This window comes from Lemur catta, chromosome 12, assembly GCF_020740605.2.
Source record: "Lemur catta isolate mLemCat1 chromosome 12, mLemCat1.pri, whole genome shotgun sequence".
NCBI classification, from domain to species: domain Eukaryota; kingdom Metazoa; phylum Chordata; class Mammalia; order Primates; family Lemuridae; genus Lemur; species Lemur catta.
In genome coordinates this window covers 27,689,422-27,704,174 of record NC_059139.1, presented here as the reverse complement: position 1 = coordinate 27,704,174, position 14,753 = coordinate 27,689,422, and the positions used below count along the sequence as shown (strand labels likewise).

Sequence of the window (14,753 nt, the reverse complement as noted above, 5' to 3'; positions counted from 1 at the left end):
GAAAAAAACAAAAAACTGGTCCAGGCCGGGCTTGGTGACTCATGCCTGTAATCTTAGGCCAAGGCGGGAGGATCGATGGCTTGAGGTCAGGAGTTCGAGACCAGCCTCTGCAAAATCGAGACCCCTGTCTCTACCAAAAATAGAAAAAATTAGCTGGGCATGGTGGCACATGCCTGTAGTCCTACCTACTTGGGAGGCTGAGGTAGGAGGATCACTTGAGCACAGGAGTTTGAGGCTTCCAGTGAGTGAACTATGTCCCCCACCTCTAACAAAATTACAACAAAATAAAATAAAATAAAATGAAGCTCAGAAAAAAAGTACTATTTAGTGAGACCGATCATAAGAACACAGGGGGAGATAGAAGCCACTGCTGTGGTATAAAATTGCATAAATATTACCCGTTTCTGTGTGCGTGCGTTTTCTGACAAATGACCCCTTTTGCTACTGGGCCGGGACTAGAGTCCCAGTTTGGGACTGTAGGATTCACCGCACTAGACTCCTGACTGATTCGACATAGGGTTAGCTCTGTGTAAACACTGTTTAGATGTGGTGTTTTATGGACTTCTGTCCTTTGGGAGAAATGACTGGCCCCGGGGAACAGGAGTGAGTGAATGTACCGACCGTCTTCTCCCATCTCTCTCTCTCTCTCTCTCTCTCTCTCTCTCTCTCTCTGACACACACACACACACACACTATTACTGGGAGTGCCCACTTCATGCGCTTTGGTCCACCATGACAGATACTCCAACTGTGAGATCATCATGAGTGGTTGTGCCTAAGCTCCACTTTGAACCTCTCTGTACTGTTCATGTGTCTTCAGCAGGTCCTGCCTCCACCCATGGCCTCTAGCACAGGCCGATGGTGCCCTCTCCTCTTTTGGCAGGGGGCCTAGGCCCTGCCATGCCCGGCCCCCCTCCTCCCCCGGGGCTCTCTGTTCTACTAGTTGTGGGGAGGGTGCCCAGGGGCTGAGAGATGTGGTCCAAGAGGAGCCAGGAGGAGGCCCAGGAGGACCCAGAGTGCACCCACTCCTGCTCCCATTCTCCCTCCCCCACCAGGGAACCCAATCTTTCCAGGCTGACACTTGGATCAGTGGACGATGGGGGTCACTTAGCAGCGGGTGGATGTTATGGAAAAATCTGGTCTGCGTGTTGAGACCTCCTGCCACAGAGATGGCTCTGGCAAACAGCTTCGGGCTGCCCCACCCTGGCCCCTGGGCAGGCCCTATGAATGTGTTCTCTTTGTCCTTTACTTCTTTCTTCCTTTCACCAGCCAGCATATTCTAAAAATATGGAGTGTATCATAGTTCCATCCTGGGTTTTATGATTCTAAGATAGGAAGGGGTTTTATGATTCTATGATAGAAAGGATTTCTCATCTATCATCTCTCTCCTCTCTTCTTTCTCTCCCTCCTTCTGCCTTTTCTTTATTTCTTTTTTCTTTCTTTCTCTCTCTTGTTTCTTTCCTTCCATCCTTATTTCTTTCCATTTTTCTTTCTTTCTTTCTTTCCTTCCTTCCTTCTGTTATCCTGTCTTTCTCTCTTTTTGGCATCTTTCTTTCTTTCCCCTTCTTTCTTTGTCATTCTCTTCTGTCTCTCGCCTTCCTTCTTTCTGTCTTTCCATTCTTTCTTTCTATGTCTTTCTATAGTTTCTCTCTCCTTCCATCTTTTTCCATCTTTCCTTATTTTTCTGTCTTTTTTCTTTTCACTTCCTTCCTTTTTTCTTTCTTTCTTTTTTCCTTTCCTTCCTTTCTTCTCCTCATTCTCTTTCTCTCTGCCTGTCTTTTCTTTTTTCTTTGCTTCTGTATTTCTGTCATTCATATCTTCTCTCTTTTCTATTTTCTTTCTTTCTTTCTTTCTTTCTTTCTTTCTTTCTTTCTTTTTTTCTTTCTCTCTCTCTCTCTTTCTTCTTGTCTTTTCTTGTTTATTTTCTTCTTTCTGACTTTTTCCCTTTCTCTCTCTCTCTTGCTTTTTTTCTTTCTTTTTTCTGTCTGTTTCTCAGCTATGTTGTGGTCTATGCAGTGATGGGTTTGGTGGACGATTTCTGTGGTCCGGTGGACGCCATCCTTTCTGTGCTCCAAGTACTGGAGCCTGCTTAGCTTACAAGATCAGACGAGTTTGGGCGCATTCAGTGTGTTGTGGCCCTAGACTGACCCGTCATTTCTCGATGGCTTCCGTGGGAAGTAGGGGGCCTGGGTTTGATGCCTTCGAGGGACCCTCTGGACTCTGAAATGGTGGGCTAAAAGGGTTGCTCCGTGTTTTCCAGGAAACCTTGGGTGGCTGGAGCCGGTTGTGGTCGGGCTCCATCTGGCGGCCACTTTTCTACAAATCGCTTGTCTTCCGAAGCTCCGGTGCAGCAGGCAAAGCAGACGACAATCTCCGATGTGAGCCACGCTGAGTTCCGGGAAGCAAGCAGCCTTCGCCCGGCCGTCTGGTTCATGCAGGACGCCGGCTGTGACATCTGTGAGCCAGAGCTTGTGCATGTAGGTTTACGGGGGTGGGAAGTTGTTGCCGCGCTTCGATGTTCAGCCAGTTTAATGACATGCGGAGCTGCACAGGCAGGTCAATCAGCACACTGTGTCAGTCTTGGCAACCCAATCTACCCCGCAGAAGCTGAACGGAGACCTCGTGCTAGAGCCAGGGACCGGGCGCTGGGTGGCCGGCGAGGCCGACCCCGGCCGGGCCGCGTGCGCTCAGTGGGCCCCGGTCGTCCCTCTCCGATGCTTCTGCCTTCCCAGGTCCCCGCGCTGAGACCAGGGACCGGGCACGGGTGGCCGGCGAGGCCGACACCGACCGGCCCGCGCGCTCAGTGGGCTCCGGTCGTCCTGCCCCGGTGTTTTTGTGTTCCCAGGTCTCCGCGCTGGGGCCAGGGACCGGGCCCTGGGCGGCAAGGGTGGACGGCGAGGACGATCCCGGCCGGCTTGCGTGTGCTCAGTGGGCCCCGGTCGTCCTGCTCCGATACTTCTGCCTTCCCAGGTCCCACGCGCTCAGGGGGCTCCGGTCGTCCTGCTCCGGTGTTTCTGCCTTCCCAGGTCCCCGCGCTGGGGCCAGGGATCGGGCCCTCGGCGGCACGGGTGGCCGGCGAGGCCGACCCCGGCCGGCTTGCGTGTGCTCAGTGGGCCCCGGTCGTCCTGCTCCGATGCTTCTGCTTTCCCAGGTCACGCGCGCTCACTGGGCTTTGGTTGTCCTGCTCCGGTGCTTGTGCATTCCCAGGTCTCCGCCCTGGGGCCAGGGACTTGGGCCCTGGGCGGCACGGGTGGCCGGCAAGGCCGACCCCGGCCAGCCCGCGCGCTCCGTGGGCCCTGGTCGTGGTGCCCCGATGTTTTTCCCTTCCCCCAGGTTTCCGTGCTGGGGCAGTACCTGCCCACGGGGGGGCTGGCGGGAATGATCCTGTTTTACGCCACCGTTCCTGTCTGCTGCCACGGGTCTTATAGGGACAACCAGATGTCCCTAAGTGTCTTGGCTGTTGGTGGTGGGGACTTGGGGAACAGGTGGCCTTGCTGAACGTCGTGGGGGCACCCGTGGTCAAGTGGCTCTTCGCCTGGCGCAGTAATTTTGATCACCTCATGTCATCTTTCGTTTCCAGGTTGGTTGCTGATATTTTTTTTATGACTGTCACCGGAGGAATTGGTCCTCCACACGTCGACAGGGCTCCTTGTTTATTGGTGATCCAGCGTCCTGTGCTTTTCCTTTGAGAGCTGACCGTCCGGGCCCGCATGCCGGCTCTACGGTGTCAGAGTGTCCCGACGGTAGTTCTGCTTCTGGTTGGTGTCCGCCCTCTTGAGGGGCACTCGGGGGCGTCTGCGGCTACTCTGCCATTTCTCTGGCTCCGTCCCGTTGTGTCAGGAGGGGTCCTCGTTCTTGGGTTGTCTGCCGCCCTCCTCTGAGGTGGGGCTGGCGAAGCTTGGAGCGTCCTTCTCTGATTGTTGTCTGCGCTGGCCTGACTGGCCATGCCACCGTCCCTCTCCTTAGGGCCTGATCGATGTGATGACGTCGTCGCGCTCTCTCGGGCCTTAACCCGCGTGCCAGGCGAAAGACGGGCCATTCCTGATGAATGGGGACCGCTCTTCTCGTTCTGCTCCGGGACGTCTCGCGTGTTTCCTCGCCCCCGCCCGCGGGCGGTGGGTTGGGAGTCGTAGGTGCAAGGCTCGCTTAGCCCGCCCTTTTCTTCCTGGCGTCAGCATGGATCATTGGTCCTCTTAGCAGCTTGGTAGCCCTCGCCTCGAGTCTTGTGTTTGTTGCCTTGCGGTCTACTCCCCGCGGCGTGGTGAACCCTCCGGCAGCCTGGGGCGTAGTTTTCTGGATTTGTGTGGTCGTTTGCGGTGCCCCTGGAGCGCCCCCTGGATTGTATTCTACGCAGTGCGTGAAATCGGGCCGTGGTTTTCGTCCTCGTTCCCTGCGTCTCCCTTGCAGAGTCCTGCTGCGGCTTCTTTTGTGTATACGTAAATAGCATGGGTTCTGTCTAGGCAGTTTTCTCTCTGGAAATCACCCTGTAACTGGAGCCTGTCAGGGTTTAACCCCGTGAGTGGTGGGCTACTCCGCCAAAAGGGGACAACTCAGACGTGGTGTAGCCTGTGCTTTCCAGTCGCGTTTTATTTTTTGTAGTGGCACCAGTTTCCATTTCACCGTGCCTGCCCTTTCTTCCACTTTTTTCAGCAGTGAAGGGGAGATCTCAACTGGGATAGGTCCCCTAGCTCAGGACAAAAGGCAGGTTGATCGCCGGTTGCGGTTTTTATCCTGGTGTGGATTCCCTTGAGCTTTGCCTGCTCCGTTTCCTCTGGAAATCACGGTGTAGCCTGTGCCGGGGGCAGGGTTTTTATAATCCCTCGTTGGCTTCTCAGCCTGGCGGCACTCCAGACTACGTTGCTTCTGCTTTCCAGTTTTGGGATTTCTTAGTGGCATCCGGCATTCATTCCTCTTTGCGGGCCCTTTCCCCCACCCCTTCGTCCTCAGTGTAGGTATAGAGCCCAAACGTTGTCAGCGTTTACATGTCCCCAGAGAGAGGGAAAAAAAAGGCTGCGTGTGCACGGACTTTTTTTAAGACGTGAGTTCTGTGTACACGGTTTCTCTGGAAATCACCGTGTGGCTGTCAGCGTTTAGCGTTCGCTGGCTTCTCAGTCGGGATTCCTGTAGCCTCTCGTTTTCTTATCAGTGCCCTCTTTAGGCAGACATATCGTATATTTCTTTATACCTATATCTCGTTTTAATGTCGGGATAGTTGCTGTTTCCTGTCCTGCTGCATTAACGTTGAGGAAGAGCGGGAATAACGTTTTTTATTTGTGTAATTACTTTTCTTTAAATCCCTTTACATTGAGCGTTGATCTCTGGGCTGCCTCCGCCCACTGGCCCTGGAGATCATAAATACCCAAGCTTGATGCCTAGTGCTTCAAGCTTTGCCTCCTAGATCTGCCAGCGCAAACTCGTGTCCTGATCTGAGCATTTACGTGATGGAGCCACGTTTTCTGGGCCTTGTGAGTGACGTTTTGCCTTCTCCAGTGGTGGCGCCAGAGCCCCAGCCTGCGCCTATCCTACAGGCGGATGATCGCGCAACGGGGCCTCTCCCTTCGTTCGACGTTGAAGGAGAGCCCCCATTGGACGGCTGTCATTCGGGACTGCTTTCCAGTCCTTGTTGGCGGCTGCGCTGGGAGCAGAACCTGTACAAGGACCTTTTCCCCAGAGTGCTGAGCACGTGGGAACTACGTGTAGAGCAGCCCACTAAGTTCTGGGGGTTTGGGAAGTCAGACGCAGCCGGAGGAGAGTTGGACCTCGCAGAGGAATCTGACATACTTGTGCTGCAGCAGCTTCCCTTGGCCTGTTCGCCTCGACGTAGTGAGACACAGCGGAGCACCCAGACCTCTGATGGTGAGACCTGTGATGGAGAGACCATGAAGACCTCTGATGGCCGGCATCTTTGCAAGTGTGAGTGCTGTCAATCTTCTGACCCCAATTCTTGGAGCTGCCTCGAGTGGATTCGTCGCATTGGTTATGTCCTGTTCTTCGTGCCCTGGCGGTGTTGCCTGCGCATCTGTGGGACTACGCAGCCTTAGAGAGCAGCAGGAGCCATTTTGGGCCCTCCTCCCCTTTTTAAGAGATTCACCATTTCAATTAGTCTAACCCAAAAAATAAACATCCTTGGAAGAAGATGGGTCTTCAGTGCTCTTTGTCGGTTTCTTAGGGTCTTGCTGACGGTTTTGCCGTTCGTTTTCAGCTTGCTTATGGACCGGTACTTTCTTGACATTTTAAACATTTACATTCATTTCATTGTATGTTCCTTTTAACGCTTTTATTTTTGCGTTTTGCCACGTCCAGAAACGTGGTTAATTTCACCTTCGTCCTGTTCATCTTTATTCAAATTAGCGCTTTCCCTACTTGCTAAATTTCCGTTTTACGTTATTGATGTTTACGTGTACATAGTGGTTTTTCATTTCATTGCATTGCTTGAATTTCTTGATGTTTATGTGTACATGGTGTTTTTTCATTTCATTGCATTGCTTGAATTTGGCGGTGCCTGCGTTTAACTTCCACCCCCTCCTCCTTCTGCGCGGGGGAGGGAGAGCCCAGACGGTATTTCTCAGCAGAATAGGAAAATCGCGGGTTTGAGCCCCGCATGCGGTTTCTTTTGGGGAGGAAGTAGCTGTTTAGCCGGAGCCAGTCCGGTTTGAACCCGTGTGCAGTCCTTGTCAATCAGTAATCACGTAGCCTCGCGTTTCTCTTCTGGACAGCGCCGTGTTTAAGGGGACTTGGCATTTCTTGACCGTAGCCCATTTCCGTTTTGGGGTGTCTTCGATTTCTAAGCTGAAGCCCAATTCAATGTCTCTGGGCCTGCGATTGACTACCAAGCCTTTTCCCTTCCGCTTACTGGAACAGCGCAGCTGTTATTTCTAGTGGAATAGCTCCGCACATATGGAAAAAACACTGGTTGGCCTCCGCCCGCGGTTTCTTTTCGGGGAGGAGGTCACTCTTTAGGTGCAGGCGGTCGGGTTTCCTCCCTTGCAGTGGCTCCTCAGGACAGGCACCCCCCCCCCCGCCCCGCGTTTAAGCAGAGCATCGATTTGTGAACTGTAGCCCATTTTAATGGACCGGTCCTGCCGGCAATTTATCCCACTCTGCTCCCTTCTCCTTCATCACAGGGGGACATCCAAGACGCTATTTTCAGTGGACTAGGTCTCCCTTCTAGGAAAAACACCGCTTGAGCAATAACCTTGCAGTTTCTTTTCGGGAGCAGGTCACTCACTCTGTAGCTGCACCAGTCCAGTTTCCACCCGTGCCGTGGCTCCTCAGGCCAAGCACGACTCACGTAGCCTCTGCTTTCTCTTCAGAGGCGCCCTCCGATTTATTTCCTGCCCTTCTCCTTTCGCATAGGGGAAGAGCTTATTCCTCAGCACGAGTTTCCCACCCAAGGAAAAATGCTGGTGGAGCTCAGGATGTGTGGTCACTTTTTTGTAGGAAGTCACTCTTCAGCTGCAGCCAGTCTGGTTTAACTCGTGCAGTGGCTTCTCTGGCAAGCTGGACTCGCGTAGCCTCTGCTTTCTCTTCAGAACAGCTCCCCCTTTAAACAGATCTGCCATTTCTTAAACGTGCAGCCCCTTTCAATTTTTCGATGCCTGTGATTTTCTGACCTGTTTCCTCCCTTCTCCTTCCGCAGAGGGCCAGTTGTTCTTCAGCGGACCAGGCGCCCCCCCCCCCCCCGGAAAACGCCGGTTTGGCCCTCCCTGCGGTTTCTGTTTGGCAGGAAGTCACGATTTACCTGGAGCCAGTCCGGTTTTGCAGCCGTGTAGTCGCTTCACGGCCAAACAGGATTCATGGGGCCTCTGGTTTCTCTTCAGAGCAGCGCCCCCTTCAAGCAGGCCTGCGATTTCTTATGCTTAGCCCCTAGCCCCCTTTCTTTGCCGCGCTGCCTGCGATTTCAACCCGCGCTGCGGAAGTGCCCAAATAACGTTTTTCGTTTGTCTATTCCTTTGCTTAACTCGGTTACCATTGAGCAGGATGATCTCTGGGTTATCTCCAACCCACTAGCCCCGCAGAGCATAAATACCCAAGCTGCTGCTACTGCAGCGAGCTTTGCCTCTCCTGGATCTGCCAGTGCAAACTCGTGTCGTCCCAACCTGAGAGGATTACGCGATGGAGCCACGTTTTCCGCGCCGTGTGAGGGACGTTTCAGCTTCCCCAGCGGTGACGCGAGAGCCGCAGCCCGCGCCTATCCTGAAGCCAGAAGATCATCGGCCGGGCCCTCTGCCTTTTTATCCTGTTTTAGGAGAGCCCTCATTGGACGGCTGGGATTTCAGTCCTAGTTGTCGGCAGCTCTGGGACAACGAATGTCTGCCTAGTGGATGTTTTCCTACAGTCCAGAGCACGTTGGGGCCATGTGTAGCGCAGCCCACTGAGTTCCGGGGGTCCGGGAAGCCAGATGCCCCTGAAGGAGAGGTGGACCGTGCACAGGAACCTGACAAACTCACGCTGCAGCAACCTCCCTTGACCGGTTGGCCCCACGGCCGTGACACACAGCAGGACCCCGACACCTGGGAGGTGGAGAACACCGAGACCTCTGATGGCAGGCCCCTTTGTGACTGCGAGTGCTGTCAACCTTCTGACCCCAGCTCTTGGAGCCGCCTAGAGTGGATTCATCGCATTGGTTATACCCTGTTCTTCGTGCCCTGGCGGTGTTGCCTGTACATCTATGGGACTAAGCAGCCTTAGAGAGAGCAGCAGGAGCCTTTTTGAGATCCTCATCCCTGAAAAGATTCTCGCTTTCAGTCTCCACCTAGAAAATAGAAACCGTTACCAGATATCTTCAGTGTTCCTTGTCGGTTTCTTAGCCTCTTTTTCCTGACTTTTCTCCGTTCGTCTTCATGTTGCCTATGTGACCTTGTAGTTTCCTTGTATTTTAAATTTTGCATTCATTTCGTTGTGTTCTTTTAAAACAATTTTTTGTTGAGCCTAGCTCACAGCAACCTCAAACTCCTGGGCTCAAGCAATCCTTCTGCCTCAGCCTCCTCAGTAGCTGAGACTACAGGCATGTGCCACTGTGCCCGGCTAATTTTTTTGTATATGTATTTTTAGTCGTCTGGTTAATTTCTATTTTTTCAGTAGCGGGGGGAGGGGGGTCTCCCCCGTGCTCAGGCTGGTCTCAAACTCCTGAGCTCAAAACGAATCGCCCCCTTCAGCCTCCCAGGGTGCTCGGATTACATGTGTGAGCCACTGCACCTGGTCTGAAGTGCGTTAAGGGTTACACTCTCAATGCTGAAGTGCTGGTTTTCCACACCCAGGCCACCACTGCCTTTGCCCTGCATCCTAGCACTCTTCCAAGCTGTGCTCACCAGAAATCCCCAATCTGAACAATGTTAATTGGGAAGGGACAGTTCCTGGGATTTTTTTTTTGTCTGCCTCTCTGAAGACCAGGGATTTTGTGTCCTAGGAAGCCCAATATTTGTAGGAGTGTTTGGAGAGGGAGAGAGATGAAGGAAGCACCTTGAAGGTTAAAAGGAGGCCCTCTGAGATGGACTCTGGAGAACAGTGCCAGGGGACTTCCACCCAACAGGAGTTCTTGGATTAAGTTCTCAGGACGGCTGCCTGTTCCTTGGATCTCTTGAAGGCCTAGTGCCTGAGCGACCCTGACAGACAGCGCTCCCAACACCTGTGCGCAAGACACTAACTTTGGCCCTGTGGCCAGCAAAACAAAGCGACCCAGGGTCCAGCAGCGGTCCTGTCACCAGCAACCACCCACCCTCACCCTGTGCCTCGTCCTTACCCAACAGCAACAGCAGGTACAGAGTAACAAAGAATTTCTCATTTGTGGACGATTTTATTTACTAATAGGCGAAAGAAAAATGCACCAAGTGAATCTGGAGGCAAAACTTCACCCATCCCATTTGAGCAAACACAGGTGTTAGTGTGACATCATGAGGTGCCAGGTGCAGGCAACAGCAGGGCGTCTGGCCCCAAGCACATGGAATCTGCCTCCACCAGCCTCGGAACTTTAGTTGGTGGCTGCCCCTGGTGAGGAGGACAGTGGCACTCACAAGTACCTACACTGGCAGAGGCCTCAGGCTCCAGTCATTTGTCCCCAGAGTGGGGCGACCCGGGCCAAGGGAGGTCTGCGGGGATGAGCATCAGCTGGGCCCCTCGCAGTGTCCTCCCTCTCCTTGAGGTGCCTGTGGTTCTTCTGGGGTCTCTGGCATCAGGTCCAGAGCGGGGAGACTGTGCTGCTGCCTCGAGGTGCTCTGTGCTCTGGGAAAGTGATCATGTTTCCAGCAATTTCAGTGAGCAAGCAGGCAGGGAGTGGTAAAGAGACCACAGTGTAACTCTGCTTTCCCAGGAGCTGTTAGTGGCAAGGACAGGAAAGAGGGAGCACCCACAACAATAAATCTACTGAGCTGTGGGCTGGTGGCATCTGGCCTCGACACCTTGTCTGTGCAACACAAGACGGTTACCAAACACCGCAGGAAGAGTGCAGTGCCACCGTGACCATCTCACAACAGGTAACAGACTTTCTGGGCTGCAGAAAGTCACCTTTTGCGTTTTTATGGGCTTCTGGTCAAGTGGCAGGAAGGCGGGTGGGGACTTTTTAAGCCCAGGAGCAAATTAAATCAGAATTCAGAATTTATGAAATTAACATAAGGTCCTATCATCTGAGATGAACTTAACTTACTCTAAAGTCAAATAGTTGGCCTTAGAGTTTGAAAAGAAAAGGTACTATTGTGCCTGTGGAGCGAAAGCTGTTTTGGGAGACCCTGGTTTATAGAGAGTTTATTATTGCCCCAAAACACATTGTTAGTACTTGAGCAGAGACTCTGAATCCTTTTTTGACACCAAAGCAATGCTTGTCACATGCCTTTAAAGCATGATTTTAGGATGTTAGTGCAGAGGAGCAGACTGGGGTAGTAGCTCAATTCTTAATGTGGTTCTTCACTCTTCCAGTTTTATCTTGTCCTGTGGCATTAATTTAAAAGTATTTCAGAATTTGCTTACATATGTGTGTACTAAGATGATGCATAAGGTCTCAGATGCCAATCCCTGAGCTACACAGCAATTATGTGTCTTTCTAGGCAAAGTGATCCTCAGCAAGTTTCAAAATTATTTAGGCTTTAATCATCTGTGAAATGGAGGTTAAGTTTGCTCTTATTTTTCAAAGTAGCTATCATGAATATGTTTGATGGTAAAAGTTTACTAATGTTTTTTGGCATGGTTTAAAATACAATAGAAACAAATGTGAAACGATGCATTCTTTGGTATTCTTCCTGTATGGTGAATTGTTTTTTCCTTCTCTTATCTATGGTGGAATGGTAATACATCTTCATCTGAGTCAAACTTTGTGTTTACAAAAGCATTATTCTTTAGTGTCATATATGCCAACTGATCCCACATTTCACAAGCATATGTTGATTTCCTATCATGTTCCAGGTGCTCTGAAGGGGAGCCACTCACACGAAGAAGGAAAACTGGCTGCAGCTTTTACAGACCTCTTCTAGTGACAGAGCGAGTGTACTGTCAAAACACCATTCAGAACACAGCCCATTGCATGTTCATTGCAGGAGCTGATTTGAAAACAAGAAAGAAAGGTTCTGAAGTATGATGTGATGCTTCCCTTTAAAGCCATGTGTTTTTTTCTTAAACTGAGGAAAGTTACATAACTGTAGAAAAAAAGTGAGTGAGGAATAACAAAACAGAAAGAATGGGAGAAAAGACAGGAGGCATAAGATTTAGAAGTTCTAGCTAGGTGAAGGTTTCTTGGCGCACCCTAGGGCCTTCCTAGCTGAGTGGAAGACTGGGATAGAGATTGTCAGGATGCCTGGGTGGGAAAGAAATAGAATTTTGAGGGGGCTAGTGGCCCCTGAATTTATTGCTACATTTTTCAGGACCAAAAACTAAGTAAATCAAATTTATAATGCAGAGAACTTTATTATAACCCATAAGTTTTATTTCCAGCAGTGCATTCCATTACAAACATTCCCTAGGATGAAGAAAATTTGAGCCAAAAAGTTAAAAACTAGACAATGTGTAGTAATAGGCAAATAGAAATAGAAATTTATTTCACCCCAGTAGAAAGAATATAAGCACTTTGTAAGAGAAAGGAGGAGGGATTTCATGATGTAACAAATGTTGACAAAGATGGTAGGAGGAACAAGACAGTTGTAGAAGGGTATCTATGTCCTGGTTCCATGTTTATATGTGACCACAAAAAATATGGGAGCACAATAATTTTGTAAGAAATACGGGGAGTGGCAGTGCTTTAGAACTTGGAAGGTAGAAGTTGTAGCCAGGCAAGTGTATAGATTTCCTGATATAGTATAATGCTCATCATTCTTGGAGTATGGGGTAGTACTGGGTGACATGTCATTTATTTTCCCATGTGAAAAGTAAGACTTTTCATGCTCCTTGGGTAAGGAATAGCATAACATACTCTCTTCTCAATCCAGCTCTGGTTGGGTGCCAAACTTTAGGGAGGGGGGCATTTGTAGGCTTTAACAAGAATTGGACTTAGAAATTCGAGTAAGCCATTGTAGAAGTATACTAAAAGCTGTCAGTGGTTATGGGCAAGCAGGACGGTGGAGCACTTTCCTTTAAAAGCCTATTTTAGGGTCTGTTTCTTCTCTTTCCCCATATTGATTTACTTTGGAACTCAGAAAATGAAAGATGGGATAAAAACCAAACATTGGAATTTCTGGCAATTTTTTTTTTATCTTCAATGATTGCCTCTTCCTTTACACAATGCACTCCTTCAGAAAAAAAAAATCAAACAAAAAAAATGACGTGTTTATATAAAGACATAACAGTGTCTTGACATACAGCAAAATCGTCAATTCTGTGGGTGATGGATGTATGTTTCACAGGGTAAAAATAAGTGCAGGAATGAGAATTGAGTCTAAAATAGCAGAAATATTACCCTGTGGCCAGATGCTATTAATGCTTTTTCAATTCATTATGAAATGACCAAGAATTATTTCCTGGATATAATGACTTGACTTGTCAGTTATTACTGTGAGACAAAGTAGCAAATGTAAGAAGTCATGTTTTTTCATTTTTACCTGCCAGCATAATTTCACAAAACCCCCAACTCTGTGATGATGTGCAGCTCTATAGAAATATACTTTGAAGACAAACCAAGAGAGAGTACATGGCCCTTCACATCCCCTGCTTGAGTCACTATATTCTTTAAAAGATAAGTGACCCCAATCCTTGCCTTTCATTGTGTATAAAATAACATCTTGACAGAGTTAGTGATTAGGTCTCTTTATAAGCAGACATACTCTTACACTCAAACTTTGCTATGATTATGTATGTACTGAATTTCCACCACCTGTATATAACCTGTGAACCAAAATACTACATCGCACCAGTCTGACAGAACCTCTCCAAAAGGGCTGTTCCCTAAGCTATGAACCTCGCTCTATATTCCTCAGTAAGACTTCTAAATAAAATTAATTTAATTCTTTAAAAGCTTGATTTTGATATTTTTGGTTTAGTCAACATTACAATGTTGGATATCTTTTCCTGTTTTGGGACGATTTTGCCTTCTTTTTAAATCAACATGGTTAACCCCATTTAGAGACTACTGTGTAGCATACATTTCTAGACAAGTCATTAGTCCATGTATATAATAAGATTTGTTTGGAGAGTAGTAATATTTATGTTTGCATTTGCAAAAAATTACATATACTGCAAAAGTGGTTGGGAGGTTGGTAAAAAAAAGAGAATAGTTTCTGTTTTGTTGTTTACCTTAAGCTACCTTGTTTCAAAACACATGCATTATTTTGATCTAGAAGTATGTTTAGGAATAATTAAAAGGTGTAATAAAAGAATTCTAATTATTCATTTTACTTTCAGACATTATATGATAGGTAATAGTTATGAAGAGTTTACTACATGATATGTACTGCACTTATCTCATTTAGTTAGATGCCATTATTTTGTCCATTCTATGGACAAGGAAATGTAGGTTTCTAGAATTTCAGTAATTTGAAGGCATAAATTGTCAGCAAGTCTTTAGCTGGGTAATATGACCCCCTGGGAAACGCAAACACTGCTGTGTGTTATAGGCACCTGGGCCGCGCCCAATCTCTACAACACAAGTGTCTACACTCACCGTTCACACCTCAATACACATACCCAAAGTCACACAGCTAGTGCATCTACAGAATGTATTCAATTTACTTTCTCTTTTTTTTTTTTTTAGTAAAGGAAGATATAATTGTGTGTTCTTTGTAAGATATCAGGAAAATAATGTATTTTCCACAGGTCCCCTCCAATGCCAAACCCAGAGAAATTGAGCCTCCACGCTACACAGCAACATCAAATCTAGAGAATCAAGAGGCAAATATTGTTTACACTGATAAACATAAAGCCTTGCTTACAAAACAACATCAGGGACTCTATTGAGATCAGATATGTCAATTCCTAAAAGAGCAGGAGAAGGCCCAACTGGCACATGATTATTGGTGACCCAGCAAGCTGGCTTCAGCATTTCTGCACTAAGTATCAGGGGTATGTCTGCTCAGGTGTGAACAGTGAGTGGAGGCTGGCTTTGTAGAGAGGAGGGCAGTGCCTGGGTGGCTATAACAGAGATGGGAGTAGGATCTCCCTGGGGATCCTCATTACCCAGGCAAAGTCCTGCTGAGTAGCTTCTCTTGCAGGCATGCTTATCCTTGCACCACATTATGGCACCAGTTCCATTCAGCTCCCCTAGACAGGAAGTGCTGAGAGATGGTTTATTAGAGAATCTGGATTTATGCAGTCTAAAACTACAGTCATTCTTAAACCAA

At 48.8% G+C, this 14,753-nt stretch overlaps 1 protein-coding gene across 1 annotated transcript; it reads left to right on the top strand.

Annotated features, from left to right (window-relative positions):
- Positions 1–3,433: 3,433 nt before the first annotated feature.
- On the top strand, positions 3,434–6,554 carry ANXA2R (annexin A2 receptor). Its single transcript, XM_045565908.1, has one exon. It carries the CDS (start codon positions 5,442–5,444, stop codon positions 6,039–6,041), a length of 600 nt encoding a protein of 199 aa, XP_045421864.1. The 5' UTR covers positions 3,434–5,441; the 3' UTR covers positions 6,042–6,554.
- The last annotated feature ends 8,199 nt before the right edge of the window (positions 6,555–14,753 follow it).

Bases quoted from the DNA above. Each gene is read 5' to 3' on its own strand.
- ANXA2R (XM_045565908.1), top strand. From the start codon at position 5,442: ATGGAGCCACGTTTTCTGGGCCTTGTGAGTGACGTTTTGCCTTCTCCA.